Below are 25,010 nucleotides of genomic sequence, written 5' to 3' on the forward strand. Positions count from 1 at the left end.
TGTATTTGTGAAATCACATTGTTTAGATAATGTTATTAAATACAGTATATTATGATAATGTAATTTGAAGGTATTAACCTTTGAAAGGGAATAGAAGGTCCCAGAATTGTGTCGTCTTCTGATAACACAATGGTTAACAATATGACGTCACAGATAGCAATCTTGTTGACTTTTGTAGGTAAGAATTAGTAAATATTCATGATCATCAGAAATTAAGTGGCTAAACTCTGTATATCAACAATTCATTGAAAGTAAAGTTATCTTAAACTATCATGTTCGATAATATTAATTCGCTGAGCAAATTGTATTTTTTAAATGGATGGCTGAGTTACACATTCATTTTTTTATGAGTTTGGATTTTTTTTTTCGTTATCAAAAGCCGGTGTATGTACGACAAGTACAACGGAAAACCCGTATGAAAACAGAACAGTGTGTTACAAATATGTGGGCTGTTTCAACAACCTCCCTCCCTTTGACAACGCTGCTTACGACTTGCCACGCTCGCCCGAGGAGATAGGGACAGAGTTTTTGCTTTTTACACGGAGGAATCCATCAAATCCAGACCGTCTGGATTATGTATCCCAATCCTTTGTCCTCAGTTCTCAGTTCCAGAGCAGTGTCCAGACCAAGATCATTATCCATGGATTCGCTAACACAGTCAAAACCACATGGTTATACAATATGAAAGATGCATTTTTAACAAAGGTAAAAAAGGGCGTTCGTTATTAGTGTAATTTTTCTTAAAAATTAAATATATTATTAGTTTCAGTTGAAAAAACTTCAATTACAATGAACATTTCTTATTATCAGATCTTTATCATAATAAAAGACATTTAATATTGATAAGAAACTATAACACACGGTATTTCGGTCTTTCTATGTGTCTTATCAAACGGTTGAAATCGTAAACGCGTGGAATAAATTATTCTATCTAAACTGAGAAGTTGTTTTATATTTCGACGAAGGTTTTTATTGCTAAATAAATTCCTCAACAAATTAAATTATTGTGTGTATTACCTTGGGAAAAAATCATCTTTACATCAGAAACATAATAAATACTCTGTTGAACAAAAAAGGGGGGTGGCATATTTGAATTTTTAAAGAAACTGTGTTTTTTGTGAAAGTCAAAACAATTTATAAAAAAGAAATAGAATAAAATACATTTCAAAATATAGAAATATACATATCTCGTTTCCATTTTTAATACCTTTGTAGTACTTCATTTATGAAATTTGAGTTTTGAGATGTACCCTTTTAAAACCCAAACGACCTAATCTAGTATATTAGTACATTATGTGCAATATATTTTTACTCAGTACATATTGCTAGTTACAATTCACCTATAGAAGCCAAACATAATTCCATTTAACTAAGACGGTTTAAATATGGGATGAAATAAACCTTCATATAATTATCAAACTGGTAAATTGTAAATCCGCTTCTCTACGATACGCTATACTTTTATACTGATACGCTAACGAGTGTACAAGTATAGCGTATCGTTGATGATAAGCTGTATACAAGTATAGCGTATCGTAGAGGAGCGGATTTACTAGTCTGATTTTAACTGGTTGGTATTTATCAATAACAACATCACTCTGTGCCACATCCCTCCATAACTTTTCCTTGTTCGAGGCCTCTCCTACAAAGGAAAAGCTCCAGTTTCTATGTCAGTGTATATTATGATACATTTAATTGACAGGGAGACTACAACGTGATCGTTGTGGCGTGGGGTGCGGGAGCCGCGGCCCCCGACTACAACCAGGCCGTCTCCAACACCAGAATGGTGGCCACCCAGACCCGGCTCATTATCGAGGGGCTGGTCCAGGCTGGGGGGAGGCTCACTGACATCCACCTCATAGGTCACAGCCTGGGGGCCCACACCGCGGGATCCACGGGCAGACAAATGGGCGGCAAAGTTGGACGAATAACGGGTAATGTGATGACGAAATCGGAATATATGATGTAATTATTTGCTCACGGTTATTGTGCTTGTTTATGGTCGTGTGGTGTTTGGGAGTTCATGTCCTCTATATTGGATTCAATGTATCGACAATTGGTGTCCAACCCGATGTACTCTTTTTAAATAATATTTACATTCAGATAAAGGAAAGAATATTATAGGCAAAGGGGGGGGGGGGGTCTAACCGTCACATTTAAGTAACTTTAAAGATACTTAAAGTAAACTTTGCCTGGTTCTCATTTTTATCAAAATATACAGATATTATTACATAATAGCGTGTTTGATACATATTTTGAAGGTTTTGCATTACAATGATGTGAATTTTAATATATCATTATAAAATTATGTGAAGTTTAATAAGAGGTAATTTGTAACAAAGCTCATGCAAATCAAAACTTATATTTAAAATTATTTTTTAAGTAAACGTGAATGTAAGGATGTTAGTTCGGTAAAGGAAGCATAATTTATTAATTTTTCGTTTGAACATAAAGCACTATTTCCTTTAAAAAGGATTGTTTTCAAAAATTTATTTGATTTAAAATATGATATTTGTATGAGCAATATACTTGATAGTGAGAATCCTGATGTAAATATCAGATATTTTGTTTTAATTGGTACAATTAAAACAACTAAGGCGAGAAACCCCTTACAGTGGTTACTTTGACATTGTCCAGGACTGGACCCAGCTGAGCCAGCGTTTGAAAACCACCCAGAAGGAGTAAGAATCGATCCCTCGGATGCCGTTTTTGTGGACATTATCCATACAAACGGAGCACCCATACGGCGGGGCGGGGCAGGCTTAATGCAGGCGTCAGGTCACGTGGATTTCTACGTCAATGGAGGGGAGAGACAGCCGGGATGTCCTAACCTTGTCACCGGGACCTTTGAGCAGCTGTTTAGTCATAACGTTTCAGGTAAAATAGAGGTAATAGTAAAGAAGTTTCGATGGTCGTAGACATTTTTAGGCTGTATTGATCTCCGTTAGAAGAAGAGTTCTCAGACTGTATAAAATATAGTGAAATACCTTAATTCAAAAGGTAAGATATATGGGTTTTTTTTTTCTTCCTGAAACAAAAGTTTCTTGCTAAAATAAATATCTTACAATTCTAGGTAGATTTAATGGTTATTTTGGTGACCATCCATCATCCTTAATAAAGACTGATAAAATAGATCGCGGTAACAATTCTTAAACGTTTTCAAAAGTGTTTAGACTGGTAAAGGCGAAGAGAAATATTTGCGACAACGATTTTCTCGCAAGTCTCACTAAAAATTTCTTTTATACGAATAAAGTAGTTTCATTGTATAATATTGTCTGATTTGTTATGTAATTCCAACTTACCTTGAAGAAAATCAGCCGTGTTGGAAATGTTTTTCTTATTAATTTCTCACCGATCGTTGAGGTTTAAAAAAGGAGGCTTTCCAAGCACGACAGTTTTGTTTGCAATATTTGATCTCTCTGAATGCAGAACGGAGGTTTGCCAGTTCTTTGTGACAAAAGGATGCAAGCAACCGAACTATTTTATTAGTAGTTTTGTATTCTGTTATGCAGGTGCAGTTTTGGCTGCGTCATGTAGCCATGGTCGGTCTCACGAATACTTCACCGAATCCATACTGACCGACTGTCCCTTCACCGCATACCCATGTGACAATTATGTAAGAGTGCAGGGACTTGATATGATGATAGGAAAAATTGTCTCGTTATAACACAATTTCTGACATGTTCATTACGGCAACAAACAATCCATAACTCAGATTAAATTCAGTCTTAGGCACACATTAGAGGAATCTTTTGTTGCTATTACTATTACCTTCTAACTAAAAGGTGTCGGCCTAACTGTTTGCCAACATTCATAATAAATTATTGTTTGTTACCCAATTTTCTTATCTATCTTATCAACCAAAATATTGTTTCGAAAATGAAATGTAATTTGGTAATACAATTTAAGTAAGAATCGTTGATATTGGACCACACTTTGGTTTCATGAGTAAAATTTAATATAATTATACAAAATAGGTCAAGTTTAGCTCCGGAGGGTGCAGTACATGTGGAATGGCAGGCTGCTCTCAGCTTGGCTTGAACGCAGACGTAAACTCAGGACGCGGGAAAATGTTTCTGGACACCCTCAGCATGGCACCCTTCTGTGGTGAGCTTTAACTGATGACAAAGGACGAGTTTAAGAGATCGCTGTAACACAATTAACAAAACGTGGCTTTCCCTCTCTGTTCTAAAGTACTTCTATGGTTTCAAACATTAAGCATTGGGTTTGAATAGTATTTAAAATGTTTAATGAACTAGTAGCTTTACGCGTTGTCATAAAACCAGATGGATTTGAATTAGTATCACTGACAACGAGACTAAATAGCATAGGACGTGCGTTTAATAATGATTTTTGTGATAAATCATCTTCATTATACCCTACCAACGAGTAATCATAAGAATAAAGTAAGTGTATCCCCTTTTAGGTTACCATTATCTTGTAACCGTTGTGATTGGAACACATGATGCCATTGGTCAGTTACTTCTAACAGTACATGGTAATGTTGGACAAACACAGCTGATTCCTGTCACTGGGTAAGCCTCATACAGCCAGTTCTTATATACATGTATATCAGTGCTTATTTAGAATTTCTCCGATCCAAAAATACTAACCCTTTTGGTTTTGTGCAGCGAAGATAAATTCAGAAATATTAGGGGCTTGGTCACAATTTTTTCCTTCAAATTTTACTTTTCTTCTCTAAATGCTTTTAATTCTGTAATAGTCAGCCATATTATTGTCAGTTGTCAAGTTATAAGCGAGATACAGAACTGGCAATTCTTTGTCATGTAAACAGCTTGTATAATTAAGTAAAATTTCATAACTTTGGTAAAAATCTTATAACTTTATAAGATGTGGTTTTGCAGTTCTGGGGAATCCTTAAGAGCAGGGATGCCTCATTCCAAGGTTGTTGTTTTGGAAAGGAGATTTACGGATATTAACTCTGTTGATGTTCTGTATAAGAAAAAGAGAGGATTTTTGTTTGGATGGGGAGGAGCACCAAATGATATATCACTGACGTCCATTACAATTGAGAAAATCCGGGCAAACGATAAGTTAGTATTTTTATCCTCCATTGTGTCTTTACTGCATTTATTCTTTAAAATGGGTAATATTTTCCTTCAAAATTATGCGCTGAAATAGCAAATATCATTTTGACACGACTCGAAGTTTTGCATTTTTTCATTAAAAACTTTCAGCATTACTTTTATCAAACTTTTGTTATTGGAACAAGTATAAAGATATATTCATTTTTTGTCCAGATTCACGTTTTGCATGGGAAGTTTACGCTTCTCGGATGGAGTATCCGTTACCACCACTCAAAGATCCGCCACCGGAACTTGTTGAATCATGCAATGAAAAAAAATCGCTTCACATTTTTATTTTGGAGACACAAGTTATGAAATGAGAATACCAAGAAAGAAGTTTTCAAATAAAAATTATTACAAATTAAGTGCAGTTGTTTTGTGTAGGTAAATCACCATTTGCATTGACATTTTTTTTAGATCACTCATATCATACATCAGCCGATCGTACAAAGTGTTTTGGGAATTGGTTGACGTGAAATATATGGGAAGAGGATTCGAACCAAACATTTAAAAAATGTACTAAAAAACTTTTCGGGATCTCGTACATTAAAACCTATACAGCCCAAGTCTAGTTCATATTTCCCTTTCTTTTCCTCTCGCTGGTTTATCTATTATATTAGAATGTCTCTGGGTTTTCGACTTTTGTGCATTGCAAGCAAAGACGACCAACTTCACGGTCAAAATCTAAGACGCACCTGAAAAGTCAAAATAGATACAAACTTAGATGTATGATGTATGACAGATATTATATAATCTGGTCACCATATGATTTGGTCACCAAGTACTGTGTTCTGTAAGTGATATGGTTCGGTGGGTTCCTTATCTCTGGCAGAAGGCGTCGACTATGGCCACGTCATGGATAATCCTCGTCGGACTGTGTATCCAGATTTGTGGTAGGTGTCTCCGGCGTATTATTTTTCTTTCTATTATACAACTGATGGTAAGACGGCAAGAATATATTTTCATTGTTAAATAAAGATTTGTGTAGAATTACTTAAAAAATATTCATAATTATAAAAAAAAAATTACCACTATCTCTTCAAGGTTTTCGTTTCTTCATCACTTTGTTGTCGGATTTTCTTAAAGAAAAAGATTTTTCTTAAAGTTCTTGGAGAATAGTTGAAATCAATGTAAGGAAAACGTTCTCTTCTACCAACCCAAATTTATTGATACAAAAAATATTCCTGACGCGAATTTACATTGGAAAAAATCTTGTACATGTATATTTCTTCCATTTTGAAATTCTTGAAAAACTTTGATCACTTTTTCAACAACAATTCAGGTATATTTTCGGTTCATATGCAATGCACTTTTTATATTCGTATTATTCACACTGTTATTTCCTTACTGACGCAATAGAAGGGTACGTAATTCAAAACAAAAATAATTTTTTTTGATTTTGTTTTTCATTTCCAGTAAATATCGAAATATAAAGCAAAACGTGTTTGAAACTGGAACGTTGGAGAGTATAAAAATATTTATGTTAATTTTGTGTCGATGTACACTTTCCGTTGATTCACTTTCGAAAATATCCAAGGGAGTTAATCTTTCCGAAACCAAACTAAAATATGGCTTCATTTTATAGATCGAATATATTGTTTTCATTTTGATAGGAGGTACCAACTATGACACAACACATAGTCACGAGTCGACGTCCTCTCCAACTGCAGTAAATATAACAACTGAAAAACCGAACCCTTATGCTAACAAGACAATTTGTTACGCATACGTCGGCTGCTTCGATAATTTCCCGCCATTCGATAATGCTAATCTCGACCTACCCCGATCACCCGAGGCAATCGGAACTGAATTTTTGCTTTATACGAGGAGAAACTGGAACAATTCCCAACATCTCAACTACTCCTCTTTGACATCCATCACAAACTCCTTTTATAAAAGCAGTTTAAAAACAAAAATTATAATCCATGGGTTTACCAATTCTATAAAGTCGACATGGTTATACGAAATGAAGAATGCCTTGTTGACAAAGGTGAGCAAAATTCCTCTCAATGTTTTACTATAAAATGTTGCTTTAAATACAGTTGACTTAAAACATTAATGTTATAAAGTAAAAAAAAAACATGCTCTGAAGAATATTGCCCTTGCCATAAACTCTTCTTGGTCCCAAGATGACGCGGAAAAGGTAACTTGGAACAGAGTAAAGTAGGTGGTTTTTTATAGTCATTTACTTTGCTTATTTTCGGCAGGATGATTTCAATGTCATCATCGTGGCATGGGGAAAGGGAGCCACGGCGCCAAATTACAACCAGGCGGTGTCAAACACCCGGATGGTTGGAACTCAGCTCCGTCTCATTATTGACATGATGGTAAGGGCGGGAGGCAAGGTCGGTGACATGCATTTGATTGGACACAGTCTTGGTGCCCACACTGCGGGCTACACTGGACGACTCCTTCATGGAAGGTTGGGTAGAATTACGGGTAAGATATTAATTTAGACATTTTATATTTCAAGCTTATGACGACTCGCTGCCGAATGATCGGCCCATGCTAAAAACATGTACATCCCGAGTTCCTTTATAAATTATATAGGCATGGACCCAGCAGAGCCTGACTTTGAGCACCTGTCTGAAGGGATTCGATTAGATCCCGCCGATGCTAACTTTGTCGATGTTATTCACACCAATGGCGCCCCCATCTCTAGTTTGGGTTACGGTCTCATGCAAGCTTCCGGTCATGTGGATTTCTACGTAAATGGTGGCGAGAAGCAACCTGGCTGCCAAAATCAAATAAGCGGATTCCTTGGATCACTTTTAACTTTTAATACAACAGGTATTCAATTCTTGACATATTCATGGTAAAATACTTGATGTAGCGCTGCTTCGAACTAATGGTTCTCACATGTTTGTTTTGCTCTTCAGCTATTGGAGAAGCGGTGGCCTGTAGTCATGGACGCGCCCACGTGTATTTCACCGAATCTATACTCACTGACTGCCCTTTCACGGCATTCCCGTGTGACAGCTATGTAAGTGAATAATATTTTTAGTATGCCCTTTACAAAATATTTTATATACGCAATTCATAGATATAAAAACCTCTGTGTAGCAAAATTTTAGCCGAGGGGAATGTATGACTTGTGGGACAAGAGGGTGCTCCCAGATGGGGTACTACGCCGATCAGTATACAGCCCGGGGCAAGATGTATCTCGTAACTCAGGGTAACGAGCACGGACCGTATTGTGGTAAGTTTTAATCTCTTGAATTAACATTAACTTCTTATTCTTATTATAGATTAAAGTTTGAATATAGTTGGATCTTTTTGAAAATTTATCTTAATACATCTAATGTATTTTTTTCTGCACAAGGTTTTCATTACGTGATTAAGTACGATCTGGGAACCACTGATACCCACGGCACGTTGTTTATCAAATTGAAAGGGCCGTATGGACAGAGCAGTTTGGTCGCCATTACCGAGTAAGATGCAAGATATAGAGTAATTCATTAAACAGAAATATAACGATTGAAAAACTTATTCAAAAAACTCTCTTTTTCATACACAAAACTGGGATAAAGGAAAGATGCTCACCTGAGTGGAGTGGCGACAAAATTGGTAGCTGTTCCGGTGGAGGTTGGAGATGTGACGTCAGTGGAACTACTCTACAAGAAAAAGGGTGGCTTTTTAGGATTCTTTGGAGGTGGAGATAGATCTATTCAAGTCGTGTCAGTGTCCGTAATGTCTGGAGAACTGGGTGACAGGTAAAGTCGTCTCATATAATCTAAATATCGTGTTCTGTCTGATGTTTTTATTAATGATATTAGGTAAAGCACACTTAAAGTATATCACTAATCTACAATATTGCCTAAAATTTAGTGCTTTAACAAACATCACCCAGTTTTTAATATTTAGGTATCTTTAAAGTGCAAAATACACAATTTGTAGGCAACAAAAAAAGAAAATCTGGTGAATTATATTTATAACAGATCATACTACAGCTCGTATTCTGTAAGGAAGTAAAAGTAGCACTTGGGCAATAAAAATGAGCAAGTTTTCAAGAGGGAATCTTGAATATTACTATATTCATACATAGTTGATTATGACGTTTTGTGATACCAAGACAAATATTCTCGAAAACAGAGGTCCGTTGGAACAAGAGGCATACCATGAAAAAACAATAATCTGCTTGGGTCCATAGTTGGACACCGTCACAATAAGGAAAGATTAGGCCTATCTGTTAGACAAGTTTAGATAAATAATCATAAATCTATACTAACTTTAAGTGGCCAATGATTCCTTCACCATATTATAGGGAAATAAAATACTGATAGGTATGCTAGTATGTCTCTTCTTTTTCAAGTTTAGGTTATTGTAAAAACCTCAGTAACTAAGTTGTTTTCTGTATGGTTTGTAGAGTTGATTTTTAAAAATAAATTTTCTTTGACGTTTTATTTCACAGTTTCTCCTTCTGTGTAAAGCATCCGCTATCTGATGGACGTGCGTTCACAGCTCAAAGACAAACCAGTCCTGTGTGCAGATAGCTCGTACATCTTGGTTTACAACTTGGTAGATTCTCTATATCAACTGTCAGCATGTTGCAATGTGCCTGAACATGGAAATTAAAGCTTTATATCTTCATTAGTTCCGTTTCATTATTTTAAACGTAGATCCAATTTAAATTGATTATGATTTTTCAAGAGAGAAAGAGGTACTAGTACTTCCTTTTCAAACTCGAGTGCTAGAATGATTTTTGATAAAGGGTTGATTATTCATTTTTATGACAATTATCTAGAAAAAAAAAATGTGTCGTCTGCAAGACAACATTTGACGTCTGCTTTTTGATGGAAATGTGTTCGTATTGCATATTGTCATTTTTCTAGTTTTCATGTCATTAACATGATTTATACCAGGAGAAGATTTGCCCACGTGTCTAGATTAAAATTTGGAAGTACTGCTTTATTACATATACATACTTGAAGCATTATATATCGCAAGTAGGCAATTGAAGGACCGAGCAATTTAAAACTTCGCCCTGTGGTGTATACATATATACAGCTGTATATATATCTCCTTCCATTGATTTGTGTTCCAGAGATATTCAGAAAGAGGGCACATACCTGTGGTTATATCAGATAAAAAATCGAAAGAGGAAGTTAAACTGTTGCAGTTGTCTTGTGCTTCGTGCATGGAATTCTTTTACTCTGCGGGAGTACTGCGACACCATGACATCTGTTAGCACTACCTAACCGTTGTTCTCAGAACACAACAGGATATGGTGAGTGGCACGAAAGTTGAAGTCTTTGTAAATATTCAAAATTTTCTCTCTTTCATTGTAAGAATTAGTAATTTGATTGATGTCATGGCCATTCAATGCATGATTAGCAAAGACGAACTTAAAATTCTCTTTAGTTGCATGCCTCGGTTAAATCCACCCCGTTTTATTTTGCTTTATGGTGAACTTAATAAAGATAAAGGTCAAGTGTCTGTCAATAAGCTAGTGTAGGTATATTTTTCGCCTATGTACCAGGCTTTAAAACAAATATCCCCTAATGATCACCGAAGAACTACATGTATCTGTTAAGAGAGGAAAACTGAGAGAGAAGAAAATATCGTGATCAAAGTTTTTGTTGCAGGTGTGGAATTTCTGTTTAGTTGTAAAATAACACTGATGTAGTGCATACGCCAAGAATCTTGGGCAATATCCTTAATATCATCAAAGGATTGTTGATTCTTGGTATTATCCCAGCAACTTTTATGTATAGTATATATTAGCCTGTGTGCTGTATAGTGGGGACACTTTCATTAGTGTCAATACAAAAGCTCGCAACAAGAAAGCAGGAAGTCTTCTCTTAAAACAAAGCACAAAAGGTCTGCTGACATCGCTTGTATGTATAAGGCTTAAAGTAGACATCACACATTGTATTTTCCGTTCAAAGTGCACGGCTTCATGTGAATCAGGAAATTGGTAGCGATTAATTGGAAGGGGGGGGGGGCATTTTGGCTGGTAATTATTTTTATACTTTTTGGGCAGGCTGACCTAGTAATCGCTTGTGATTTTTTTTATCTGACAAATCTTTGGAGGAGGAGGGTCAGAAATTTAAAAACCTCCCGACATATATTATCATACCTTGTTGACTCTAGGTCTACTGAAAGGATTGTACATATTGCCCTCTTTACAAATAGTTTCGATAGTTGTTATTCAAAATCTAGGCGATGTGTTTTCTGAATCATCCATTATCATTATTATTATTTCAAGGGGAACATTGTCACGTCTTTGATCGGAGGAATATTTTAGTCGCGAGATACACGAAATTTTGACATTCGTATAAACTTGCTCTCGTCTCATTAATTTAGTGTTTGTTTGGTGTTTTTTTTTTTTGGGGGGGGGGGGGGGGGGGGTTGAAGGATTTTTTACTTCTGTGTTTAAAATTCCGAATACCTGCACTATGTTGTACTTGAATTCTTTCAAATATATTATTCTATGTTTTTCATCGTTTAAAAATTCAGAAATAGTGCTGACAGAAACAGTGGTGACTTGAGGAAGTCTAGCGTTCGTCGTAAAATGAATTGCAAAATATACGATTGTGACAAAAATCTTATAATTTTTATCTGTTTTTTTTTATTATATTGGCATTGCTGGAATAAGTTTAATTGTGTATGTACATTTTCCAGCGAGATAACACCGTACTACAAATAACGTTTCGGTTTTGTTTCTTCGTAGAATGAGTGCTTGTGAATAAATTAACCCCCTGGTTATTGGGTCACTAGCCTACTTTTACTACGTGAACGAAACGGATTGAATACAAATGAATTGTGTTAATTAAAACATAACATCGCATTAGACGCATTTTGAATTAGCATATATAATGAACTCCTTTCAAACACGTATTTTTTATAAGACAAAAAGCCCCATTAAAACAATAGGCCTAATTTTAATTAATTTAGTGATCGTGGATTCTGAGTCACGTGAGATCTAGATCTACAATCTATTGTGCAGTGCATCCACCATGTGTATGTTTGGCACGCCAAATTCACAAAAATGATCTAAACATAGTTTCACAGTTATTAAATAAGGTTTATCGACTGTTAACTATAGTGATTAGTGAACGATTCCTTAACTATAGTTATAGTTTTACACTTCCGATACTTAGATGATCGCGTTAACTACGATTTGCAGATGTGAAATATAATTTTACCTTTAGTTTGCGTTTCGTTATCTCAATCAGTTTTCAATTACTGTTTTTTTCAATTGCTTTCGGGTTTTATAGAATTTTATCACGTGACCAACCTGTACTCGTTAAAGAAAAATAACTTATTCTTTGGATTTTCCGCACGATTTAATGTTCTATTTATTTATTTATTTTCGTTTAATTCGTGTGCATTACGTACCATTCACATAATGTTGAGTGAATAAATTAATTTAAACTGAAAATTCAATCCAAAGGCTAACTAGTGTAAAATCCAGTCAAGCGCGAGTCACTGAACATGACGATAATGAAAGCAAGGAACCTGAGTTTAAAGTGTTCTGTAGCATTCCATTCTGTTTAAAATCTACTTTCCACTAGCTCCTTAATTTTGATGGTCGCGTGACCATCATAATTAGGAGCTACACACTTACTGGGGGGCTTGATTTTAATCTAGTGTGTAGCATTTGTGCATGTTCCCATAGAATGTTTGCATGTGTTATGCAATCGCTGAACATTTAAAGATCCAAGTGCTGATATAGCTTTTTTTAAAGTTTGAATAAAATCTTAAACTATGCACTAACACACCTTTCTAGTTAATTTATCAAAACATGAAGAGAACGTAACTCTGTCAGTCGTAACGTGAACGTGATGCTCGGCTGGGCCTGATAATTGAACTGACGCCCCTGGTGAAATTTATTAACAACCTAACGCATTCATAATTATGTGGACATTGCAGAAAACAATGCATTTTAACTGAAATTTGAATTGAAATTTAAAACCTGTATTGATTGCCGTGCGTTAAATCTCAGGGATGAATCAGCAAAGAATTTTCTGTTTTGTTGTTTATATTTAAGATCCTACTTTCCGATTTTCCCTAAAAAGTGTGAAACTGTTCAGAATTTCACAGAATCGCCTTAAAAATCGATCAGCATGTCCGTCTGTTTGAATTATTTAGACATTACACTTACAGTCTAAATTTGATTTTTTTTAAAGTTTAGTCAACAGAGTTAATCTCCCTAAATGTGAAATTTTAAAGAATATGCTTTTAGCCCCTCGATCTATATAACACATGAACGGCCGTATAGATCTACTACATGTAGTTATTCATTGCATTTTCTTTTATTATTTGTTAAGTTTTATGTTGCCTGCTATATAATTAATTTGAATTGGTTCCCTCCCATTTCACGTAATTGTTTGCTTTTTGTTCAAACTTCCTCAGTGTCATTTCATCTCCTATATCTACAGAGTGTACATGTAGCTAGCCCCCCCCCCCCCCCCAACTTGACTCTGCGATATATGAACAGACATCGTCGGTAATCTACTGTGATCTTTGCAAGTTAATTTCAGAGACCTATAAATCTCTGTAGTATGCTTCCTTATTTATATTTCACCTAGGGTTGTTATCATTGTGTGAGCTCACCCTGGATAATGCATTCATATACATATAACCTCCCTCGGCAGACGGGACTCAGTCATTCTACAGTTGCCGCAACCTACCCCCCCCCCCCCCAACCATTCCGCATCCCTCGAATTTAAACGCCCACAAATTAAAACAAACATACCAACAAATCAAATTAACCTACCGTGTTAGGCCTAATGGTTATATATATGATAGATGAGGTGGGGGGTGTTACGACTAACGTATCGTTAAATATATTTGTCCTCTGTTTTAGCATGATTGTGTAACAGGCAAAGACTTATATGAACCCTCTAAATAAAAACAAAGTATACGTTTTTTGATTTGTTCTGGCTGTGTCCAGATTTTAGATTACGCCCCTTGTTTATCCGACTTTCCGGTACAGTGAGCTAATGTGTCACACCAGGAAGTTTATAGTTTGTTCTCAGTAGATAACCGTGTTCTTCATTCAGGAAGACTTCATCCACACCGCCATAACTTCCATCGGTGGTAAGATTTTTACAGTTTAGATAATTATTATATTTCTTCACGCAAAACTTATGCCATGCTCTTGTAGTTTTCTTTACATTTTGTTTGTTGTCAAATAATGTAAACATTAGTGTACCGGTACATATTGATGCGTTGTAAATATTCATTGGCCCCGTAATTAACATACCGTGATGTTGCATTACAGCTATAGGTCATTCTGTGTTATTTGGTCGTTCGGCACTTATAACCTAGAGAATGGAGCTCACTGACGCTTTGAATGAAAGCAACGTGTATTTAATATTAGTTTATTGCGGTAAAAAAAATCTTTTTTATTTTAAAGGTGCCTTTACGATTTAAACAATATGCATGAAGATTAAATACGTAATTTTGTTGACATGTACTACTGTGTACATCTGAGATAAATGTTTTTTTTAATATTTTCAATTTAGGAGTTGTTTTTTTTTTCAAAGAATTCCTCATGTGTAAAACTTACAAATGCTCATATAATGAATGCTTAATTTAAAAAAAAAGGATTGAAATTATTATGAATTGTTTATGTGTGTATGATCATTCCATGAGACTAAAAATGTCAACAATTTTAATTGATATCAAGCTCTTTGGTAAAACTTGGACAATTCATGAATTACTTTTGTATGAGGCGCCGTTTTAATATTTTTGAGGTATTTTCTGATATCAAAAAATAAATATTTGATATCAATAATTCGAATTTTTGATATCAAAAAATAATTCTTGATATCAAAAATTAATTCTTGATATCAAAAAATCTATTTTGTGATATCAGAAAATCATTTTTTGATATCACAAATTCGAATTCTTGATATCAAAAAATGATTTTCTGATATCACAAAATAGATTTTTTGATATCAAGATTTAAAGTTGATTTTTTGATATCAAAAAATTGAATTCTTGATATCAGAAAATCATTTTTTGATATCAAAAAATCGAATTCTTGATATCACAAAATCATTTTTTGATATCAAAAAATCATTTACATTTTCTGATATCAGAAAATCTATTTTTTGATATCAGAAAATAAGACTTACATAAAATTACTATCAACTTAATGAATGCTCCCTGTAATGCAACTTTTGTAATTTGTAAGAAAATGTGTTTCAAGCCTGTAGATGTCTCTTAAGAATAATAATGAATGCCTTATTTTAAACCTGGTTTCATTCTGGCAAGTTTTGCCACATATACAATGATCAACACTGCTTTCTTTGCGATTTGCTGTAATTTTGAAAAATAATGGCCTCACATAATATAAAGAGTTATACAGGCGTACAGTTAGTGCTTTCAATACATAAGACCAGAATTATCAAGAACACTTATTAAATTTTACATTAAAATAAATAAAAGACAACAAATATTTAAATGCAAATCTGGCTCTGTAGTTCGGCAATTTAATTTTGGGTCAAGGGAGTATTCATTAAATAGGTGAAATTTATTTGCCATTTTCTTTAAATTTCTGATATCAGAAAATATAATTCTTGATATCAAAAAATCTGTTTCAATTTCTGATATCAAAAAATCATTTTCTGATATCAAAAAATCGAATTTCTGATATCAGAAAATGATTTTTTGATATCAGAAAATCGATTTTTTGATATCAGAAAATGGATCGTATTTTCTGATATCAATAATTCGAATTTCTGATATCAAAAAATCATTTCCTGATATCAGAAATTCAAATTCTTGATATCAAAAAATCATTTTCTGATATCAGAAAATACCTCAAAAATATTAAAACGGCGCCCCATACTTTTGCTTGATATGTCATGGCCTTGAAACAATATACATGTACATGCACTTTAATACAAAGCAAATACATTTGAGGATTAATAAAAATTATGCGCTTCTTTCTAAATGGGCTAAATGTAATGCTTGCTTTAATTATAAAACTAAATAATATATATCATAAGGAAATTATTATAATTGTCAATAAAAATGAGAGGATACCAATCTACCGTAATTAGGACACAAAATGTTTTTCCATTTTAGATAAATTTCCATGAAAATTTATTCCTTATTTATTTGCATGATCATGCAAACCTTAATTGTTCATGTTGAAAAATTCAGGGTACATTACCAGGCTATTTTGTTGTTAGAATATTTTTGAATTGACTGCATGCATATCAACAAGGTCATACTAAGTTTATATTTTCCATTGAGACTTTATGGTTATTGCATAATTAATGGAAATCTTCACATTCCGGAGATAGAAAAATAATGGAAAAAAGTTGTTCTGGGCTTAATTTCATGGGCTGAATTAAACTTTAACAACAAAAACATTTAATTTCAGTAAATCAAACTGGAATGATGGAATATCATTGATCATCTTTGAATATCATTAATTTGAATATCATAATTTTGATTGTAGTGTGGTGTGATTTAATTTATTAAAAGAATCTTTCGAATGAATGGTTATAAAGATATCAGTACTGTTTAATTATTCAATGATTTTTTAAATCATTTTCAAACTGACATTAAATAAATGTAAAAGGAGAGATGAATGGATAAGTACAGTATAAGATGTTCATGTAAAAAACGATTAGAATGTGGTATAAGCTTAAGACTATAGATTATATGATTATCCGATTAAAGTACCACATTGCAATTGTTTTTTTAACATAAACATCTTATACTGAACTTATCTTTTTTTTTTCTTTTTAAATTTTTAGATATTAAATCATATAATAGATTATTATAAGATTTCAGATTAATATAAGAAAAATATCTGATTCAATATAATGTAATGAAACCTGCAATAAAAGATGAATTTTAGCATAATTGATGTTTATTATGATCAATGGAAAAGACAGTACATGTATTTGAATTAATTAAAACATATTTCTTATTTAGTAATTACCAGTAGGTACCTTGACTTGTGATAATCTTGTGATCTGCAATAAAACATGCCATAATCGCACCCACTAAGCCTGCATGTTTCGACATTTCCATCACCACATAAGACCAGATAAGACTCGATCAATCTCCTTCCCTTATCTCACTGCTAGTTATTTTTGTGTTAAATAAGTAAGGTGCACCGAGATATTTTCTGTAAATTACTTAACTACCATTTCACTTGATCAAGATGCGAGACTACTTCCCTATTTGTTCCCTAGTGTTAATTATTAAAACATGTCTTGAGTCAAAACTAAGTTTTTGACAAGCTTTGGGTGGACGAAAGTCGAGCCAGCTAGAGTGGTTTCTGTAAATTAGAGATCTTTATAAATATCTTTTATATGTGGGCTGACCTCAGCGTTATAATGATCAGCATTTTAGAATTATTTTTTTTGATAAAGGAACAAAATGATAGAGTACCTTTAAACAGCTTCCACAAAACTTCCAAGGTTTCTTATTCTTTATTTTTTGTATTTGGGGAAAAAATAGTGGGTTGTAGCAAGGACAACTGTAATATTAATCTGTTTGACTGTTTATCTTGTCAGAACCTGATATTTAGTAAATTTTAACGTACAAATGAGCTCAGAGGCAGGAAATATTATATGTACGTGAACAATAGGCACTGGGGTATAAGTATAAAATTTCACTTCCTCCTAAAATATATATGGTTAGGAGATAAAAAAAAAATACTCAAGGGAATCTATATACCATCTTAAAAAAAAATTGAGGAAGCTAGCAAAAGTTTTCTTGCATATAAATTTTAATGTTATTTGTTAGGGACATTTTAATGTCATAGATGTATCCTTTTCTTATTTGTTAAAAGGGGTGGGGGTGTGTTTTGATTGAGGGTAGAGATTCATTTATTTTCAGACAAATATGGATTGTTTTAGTACATATTGATAACAGGAATACCAAGGGGTCACAGTTCCAATCTGACACACAACTGTCATCAAAACCCCTATACCTCTTTTCAGGCCTAGCTGTCAAGAAGGAATATCTTAAGGAGCTATATAGCATTGTTGCACAGTTTTTACTCTTCTATATGTAATGGCGATCATTGCAGACTATAGAGAATCAAGTGGTTGACAACTTCATACCTATATAGGTCATAATGTATTGTACTATGCTAATTATCTTGCTTTTTTAGGCTTTATAAACTCACACATACCTAACTAAGTTTTAGTGTACTCTCTACCCTGACTTACAGAGCAACTCTTATGAAGTCCATAAAAAGCTGGGTTTTTTTGTATCTTTCTGTATAGTTTATTTTGCATCATAAAGCATCTTAATTTAATCTTGCAAAGATATTTCCAGCACAGTGAAATATCATCTATAAAAACTTAGGGACTTCAGTCAGTTATTTGAAATTGTTTACTGACTATCTGATGGGATCTGTCAGTAATCAATATACAATATATACACATTCACAAAATAATTATACATGAACGAAGGGTTAGTACACGATTTGCACATATCTTTATGAATAATTTGATATACATCTTTGCAAAGAGACGTTATATTGTGTCAGTTTGATCGCCAGCGCTATGGCAGACAGCACAGTAGGTACAGCACTTAACTAGAGATTCAGGGGGCCTAAGGATTCGAATCCCGGTCTGGTCCATCGTTATTTTTCCCATCAATATCCCATTACTTTTGGTGCAGTGGACTGACAGGTTATTTCCTGCGCAAGGATGATGGTCTTTCAGGGTGAGGATCACTTGAGAGGGTAGAAATGTTATAGTAAGAATTTTTCAACACTGCATGGTGGCAGAAACATGTACCTGTAGCTCATTTGGTAGAGCACCTGACCAGCAATTCTGTGGGCGCGGGTTCAAATCTCGGTCTGGTCTGTCATTATATCTACCTTAATATGATTGGAAAAAAATCAAAGGGGTTTGAATTTCATTAATTAATGCTTTATAACTGTAAACATTATTTCCGTATTATTATTCTGACATAACTTATCTGATCATGTGAACATTTGTTCATTTCTGTAGTTTTAAGATAGGTATCATGAACTGTGGATCAACTGCTTCTTTAGCGAGAAATTTTGAAATTTAATTCAGGATGTATTATCCTTTTTTTTATTTTTGTATGGAAGTGGTTAAAAAAAGCACATCCTGTCATGAACGTAAATTATCCATGAGGGGGGTGAAGGTCCAAATGCTTTGGGCTCAATTTGAATTTCATTCTATACCCCTTGACCCCATTACGAATTTCAAGAATTATTGTAATACATGTATATGTCTTAGTACATGCAATGTTTCGTTGCAGTATACATGTATCACTCTTTGTCGGGACACTATTTGCCAGTACATGGATCATTTCATATTGGAAGTCATAATATCAAATATATAGGACAAAGATATAAATTAAACCGTCTTCTTTCAGATTTTTTGGGTGCAAATATTACTTAGTTTTGGAAAATGTATTTAACTGTGACTTGCAAAATATTGCCAGTATATAAATAGTGCCTGTTTGGGAGGGTAACAGTTGAAATTGACACCCCGAGAAAACCATTGTCAACCGACGCGAAGCGGAGGTTGACAATGGTTTTCGAGGGGTGTCAATTTCAACTGTTATCCTCCCAAACAGGCACTATTTATTTTGTTATACTGAATGTCTTAATTTTTAAGAAAATTTTACTGCTTTTATATAGGAATCACGTGAATTTTACAGCGAACCGTACGCGCATATTTTCGCGCATGTAACAATTTTTAATGTTACCCGTTGCTAAGTGCGTTGCTAACGCTGAGGGTAATAGAAAGGATTATGAACTGCGTCTTAACCAATCAGATTTCAGTATTTAACATAAAAGTATAACAATCTTCTATATAACACATATACTGCCAACATGCACTTTAATAAAAGTTACATGACCTCATTATCCTTGAGGTTCTTAATTATTTAGTAATGGTGGAATTATCATATAGTTATATGTAGTAACATTGTACTCATGGACATTGATGCTGCTCTAGCTGATAATTGTGACATCAGTCAAATCCTGATTCAAGCAATGGCTTAAATAATGTTAAGAAAGTCAAAACCCAACTTGTAGATACATGTATTTTTATATGAATGATGTTAGATGATATATTTCTCTAAATTAACCTCTGTAGAATTCTGGGTATAACTGTGCCTTCATACTGGTCAGTTTATTCTGGGTATAACTGTGCCTTCATACTGGTCAGTTTATTCTCTCTCCACCAACACCTAAACATCACGTTTATAAGATGACTATTATAGGTCTCGATATAATGCTCTTATTATATACATCAGTAAATTTTATTAATTTTATGGATTTTTATAGACATAGAGACTACCCATAGTGATATTAAAGCTTTCAGACATGCATTCATATTTTCCTCCGCAAAAAATCAAATTTGGGATTTTTTTAAGGCTTATTTTTGGAAAAGAGCTGAACTTAAATAAACCTTATCATCATGTGGATACCAGTAAATTCTACCCACCACTTGGCTTTATGTGTCCTTCCTCTCTGTCGCCTTGGTATTAGGATGCTTATTTTGGTTCGCACAAGTCACAGAGGTGACCTATTGTTATCCATGTCAGTTGAATTCCTGTAAGTAAACTATTGAATAATTGAAATCGTCCATTTTCCTTGGTATGTAGCAGATTATACTTGAGTTAGTGTGGCCTAATGGATCATCAGATCTGGTGATGGCCTAGCTTAGCTAGCTTGCTTTTGGCAGGATCATATTGTGAAATCATTTCTAATACAGATTGGTACTTTTATAGAGTCAATTAATGTTTTATACCTGGGTGACCATAAAGGTTCATGAACCTCTTGTTTCGTGAGAATTTAACTTATGTATAAAGGTCCTATATAGCTGTGAAATCATTTTTATCCAGAATTGAAGAATGTACATAGCATATATGTACTAGATCGTGGATTGGTATATACATTATTTACAGGAATTATTTAGTATTAATATGATATATCTGAAAATTGCATGGTTATATCCATGCCTGTATAAATAGATTTTCAGAGTGACAGAACGTCATGGTTCGTGATAGCTTTATAAGACATAGAATTACATTTAAAGTGGTCATGAACAAACACCGTTCACCACTTGTCACTGAAGGAGAAGTGGAGTGTCATTTTGAATTTGAGAACACCAAGTATATAGTCTTGTCTGCATATATATTTCTTCCTTGTTTGTAAACACTTATAATGTGTTCTCATGTTGTTAACATATATATTATAATACTGTTGTAACAATTCAGAACACACATCTAACACTTGTGTGTATTTATGAATATGTAATTATACTTTACCATGCTTCAGTACACTCATTATACATATGTACATACATCCAGCACAAGAATTAACATAATAATTACAAATACATCTATATAATGCTTGACATGTGTATTGGAGGAAAAAGTCATGTTTGTACACATCATTTTATTAGTATGCTTCATGTATCTGTTGCAGTGGGGCATACTAATGTTTATTTTCTACAAATGGGTACACTTTTTCATATCACTAATTACATACTGCATTGTCAGTTTTCAAATAAATGTAGATCTGCACAATACATGTATCAGCAGGATTGCAGTGTTATGTTCAGTGACCAATACAAGGGGGTACAAGATTTCAGGCAATTTTAAATATGATATGATTATGAATCAGATTGTTCAAAGGAACCCCCCCCCAAAAAAAAAAAAAAAAAAAGATTCACAGGGCTGTCTGTCTGATATACTAGGGGAAAAAAATATTTTTTGGCAGTACATGTACTATAAAGTTATGTAGAACATTCAGTTGATTTATAGACATATTTTATATGTTAATTCTCACATTCTGTTTCAACTACTTCTCCGGAGGCATTATTGGTTACGAAAAAAGTGGAGTTGTCAGACTCATGAAAATTAAGCAACCCCTCTTTATGCTTAAAAATGACTACTGGTGAATACATTATGTATATTAAAAATAAGAAAATTTTTGGTGGCAGGGTTCTTCTTCTTCTTCTTCTTCTTCTTCTTCTGTATATACTTAGTTCCATCTGGTGCACAGTCATATACATCATTTTTAAATTGTATGTACATATGTATATATATTATAATTATGCTTGATTTTTTAATTATCAGGATGTAAATAAAGCAAGACCTGGGACTTTCTCAAAGCCAAGATCAGCCCTTCAGGAAGATAAAAACTTGGGAGGGAATGTAGGCAGATCACAACCAGGAAATACAATTAGTAGCTGTGATGTCACAACAACAACCCAACGTGGAAATGCAAAAGAGTCTTCATCAACGAGCTTTACCAGCAAGAGAAACAGTAAATTAAACATTCCTGCTGCGTTTTTGGCAGACAAGCAAGAACCAGCCATGAATAGGCCGCCAGTAGTTCCGAAGAAAATTGTGTCAACTCCTGTGGAGGAGAACAAACCGGGGATGACTCCTAAGCCGCCATTAAAACCCAAAGTTCCTATGGATAAGGAATCAAGTGTAGCTACAATACTCAGGACCATCAATAATGCGCAGAGTAATCGGTCACATGAAAACGGTGATATTTCAAACACCGAAAGTGAAACAGTGAAAAAACCTATAAATCCATTTCTAGCATTAGACAGAGAAAAGAAAGTGGAAAGTTCAACTAATAAACCTGTTACTCCTGTAAAACCATTGGGTAGGTCAGATTCGGATAAACCAGTTCCACCATGGAAAATGCCAAAACCTGCAGAATCGGACAAGCCTACACCACCTTGGAAGGTCCCTAAACCAGACACAGACTCAGAAAAACGGGTGCCTGCATGGAAAGCCGCCAGAGATTCTCAAGAACAGAGTTCTGAAAACAAGAGTGAAAATGTTCCACCATGGAAAGCCCCCAAAAAATTCCCAGTGGACACCAACAATGTGTCGGAAGAAAAACCTGTGCCATTGTGGAAACAGAAAAACCTCCAAAACAAGCCGGAGACATTAAATAAACCAGAGGCAAATAAATCTGATTCTCCCCCCACTCCATCTTGGAAAGCAAACACAGAGCCTTTAGCAAAAGATGGCAACAAGCAACCACCAAGTAAATTAAAAAGTCCATTCCTAGCGGACAAATCGGAGCTTAATGCGGTTATAGGTAGATTGAACAGAACAAGTAGTGCATCATCAGATGAACCACCCCCTGTGCTTCGGAATTTAAAACAGAAAAAGTCAATCAAGCGGAAATCTTTAACTAGAACTTTTGATCAGAAGAAGTTTTACGCAGTAGACATACAGACTGTGGAGACGGATAACAATCCGCCTCCGAAACCTGCCAAGATGTTCGGTGCTGTAAACATTGACATCATTGTGGAGAGGTACAAGGCCCGACTTGCTCCTTCATCAGGTATGACCAAAAACAAAAACATAACATAGATAAAATACACATACCCCGGTATATTACTAAAGACAAAATTTTTTTACAGTTAGCCAAAATTCTTGTCAATGATAAAAAAAATCAATTCCTTTTATTCATTAGTTAAATTGAAACACCCCCTTCTTTAATCTCATCCCACCTTTCACATGAACCTAGCAACTATTTTGCTTTTGGTTATGTGTTGTGTACAATTACATGCATTCCCACAGGCAGTGAGTCTCGCATATATTTCTACGCTATGATGCTGTCAATGAGTGCATGCGAGATGTCAGACTTTTTATCAGTATTATACTCAGTGACACACACATTGCCTGTGATTGACATTAAGCAGTGAACCTCTGATGGTGCTTTTTTAATCAGCAGGCTTAGAATTTTTAAACCTAGTCAATTGATGATCTATTGAAATCAACCAAAAACATGCTATATCATCATAATAAAATGAAATGATGTCAAAAATTCAATGTTTAGTTATCACTTATAAGACACAAAATAGATAATTTCTTCAGAGTACAATGTTTAGAATACAATATAAGATATACACATCATTTTATCCAGTCTATATTTAGATAGGTATATAAATTTTACTGCTTTAGGATGTTATCTGAAAATTTATACTCTTGAAATAACAATATCTCTTTTTTAAAGCCTCTTTTTTTTTAAATTTAATAATTATATTTAACAACAATGATGGATAGTACGTACTTCCTGACACGAACACTATTTCTAACCCCCCACCCCCCCCCCCCTTTTTCCTATGAAATACATTGTATCATAATCAGGAGCTTGCTACATGAATATGCTGTGGGCTGAAATGAGTATCATAACTCATCAAAGATTTCAAGCTAGATGTACTTGAATTAATTAGCAAAGATGAAATGTTAAAATTACTTCCTGGTACGATACTTTGTAACAGCTACTGGTGCTTTTACTGGTGCATTTAATATTGTAACAGTTACTTTTAGCAACAGCTATGTTTACTGGTACAGTTACTATAGTAATAGCTACTTTTACTGGAACATGTACAGTTACTATAGTAACAGTTACTTTTACTGGTACATTTACTATATAGTAGTAACAGCTATGTTTACTAGTACATCTTCTATATATAACAATTACTTTCCCTAACGACGAGGTAATTATCATTAGCTGATCAACTGAGGATCTGAATTTAAATGATCGATCCTCAATTCTCATCATATTGTTCAACTTGATTTATTGATTTGTGGGATTGTTTTAATTTTGTTTTCCACATGCAAAATTTCATTTTCAAATAAGCATTTGTATCGATAAAAAGTAAAAGAATATAGAAAAAAAAATCATTATATCTGCTAATTTTGATCTCTTAGGCTCTTGTTTGTCACAATTAAAACAACGTTGAAAGTATGAATAAGAGTTAATTTAAAATACAGACAAAAAGATTCAAGCTTCTATAAACAAGTTTAAAAATAGTATTATATTTATATATTATATTTATTTATATCTTACAAGTCAACAGATTTTCTTTCTAAATTATAGGCATGCATTTAGGCATGACTGTTTACTTTATGGAACGCCATATAGGCTTTTATGTTAAATTTTGTTTGTGAAAAAAAGAAAAAGATGTC

The 25,010-nt window shown here is 34.0% G+C and overlaps 3 protein-coding genes across 9 annotated transcripts in view; all 3 read left to right on the forward strand.

Annotated features, from left to right (window-relative positions):
- On the forward strand, positions 1 to 5,452 carry LOC105331427 (pancreatic lipase-related protein 2). The gene is made up of 9 exons (XM_020068587.3): positions 1 to 178; positions 380 to 705; positions 1,703 to 1,934; positions 2,638 to 2,877; positions 3,513 to 3,616; positions 3,978 to 4,107; positions 4,427 to 4,535; positions 4,866 to 5,054; positions 5,262 to 5,452. The coding sequence occupies exons 1-9, from the start codon at positions 130 to 132 to the stop codon at positions 5,344 to 5,346; spliced, it is 1,464 nt and encodes a 487-aa protein (XP_019924146.3). The 5' UTR covers positions 1 to 129; the 3' UTR covers positions 5,347 to 5,452.
- Positions 5,453 to 5,840: 388 nt separating this feature from the next.
- LOC105331423 (pancreatic lipase-related protein 2) lies at positions 5,841 to 9,680 on the forward strand. Its single transcript, XM_011433602.4, has 9 exons — positions 5,841 to 5,980; positions 6,701 to 7,077; positions 7,295 to 7,526; positions 7,638 to 7,877; positions 7,967 to 8,070; positions 8,151 to 8,286; positions 8,410 to 8,518; positions 8,618 to 8,800; positions 9,499 to 9,680. The coding sequence occupies exons 1-9, from the start codon at positions 5,890 to 5,892 to the stop codon at positions 9,578 to 9,580; spliced, it is 1,554 nt and encodes a 517-aa protein (XP_011431904.3). The 5' UTR covers positions 5,841 to 5,889; the 3' UTR covers positions 9,581 to 9,680.
- A 383-nt stretch (positions 9,681 to 10,063) lies between these two features.
- The window catches only part of LOC105331421 (FYN-binding protein 1), a 35,213-nt gene continuing 20,266 nt past the window's right edge, over positions 10,064 to 25,010 (forward strand). For 3 of the 7 annotated variants that reach the window (XM_034456649.2, XM_034456652.2, XM_066066105.1), the window contains exons 1-2: positions 10,065 to 10,314; positions 22,143 to 23,376. In XM_034456649.2, coding sequence (XP_034312540.2) covers positions 10,312 to 10,314; positions 22,143 to 23,376 — 1,237 coding nt within the window. In that variant the 5' untranslated portion in view covers positions 10,065 to 10,311. Of the gene's footprint in view, positions 10,315 to 14,002; positions 14,133 to 22,142; positions 23,377 to 25,010 lie in introns of those variants that run through there. The other 4 variants (XM_034456645.2, XM_066066104.1, XM_034456654.2 and 1 more) reach the window with 3 other exon arrangements.

This window comes from Magallana gigas, chromosome 7 (genome assembly GCF_963853765.1).
Source record: "Magallana gigas chromosome 7, xbMagGiga1.1, whole genome shotgun sequence".
Classification (NCBI taxonomy): Eukaryota; Metazoa; Mollusca; class Bivalvia; order Ostreida; family Ostreidae; genus Magallana; species Magallana gigas.

Coding starts and splice junctions, on each gene's coding strand:
- LOC105331423 (XM_011433602.4), top strand. CDS start 5,890: ATGGTTCGGTGGGTTCCTTATCTCTGGCAGAAGGCGTCGACTATGGCC. Junction 5,981..6,700: donor ACTGTGTATCCAGATTTGTG/GTAGGTGTCTCC, acceptor TCATTTTGATAG/GAGGTACCAACTATGACACA. Junction 8,071..8,150: donor CATTCCCGTGTGACAGCTAT/GTAAGTGAATAA, acceptor ACCTCTGTGTAG/CAAAATTTTAGCCGAGGGGA.
- LOC105331427 (XM_020068587.3), top strand. CDS start 130: ATGGTTAACAATATGACGTCACAGATAGCAATCTTGTTGACTTTTGTA. Junction 1,935..2,637: donor CAAAGTTGGACGAATAACGG/GTAATGTGATGA, acceptor GACATTGTCCAG/GACTGGACCCAGCTGAGCCA. Junction 5,055..5,261: donor AAAATCCGGGCAAACGATAA/GTTAGTATTTTT, acceptor TTTTTTGTCCAG/ATTCACGTTTTGCATGGGAA.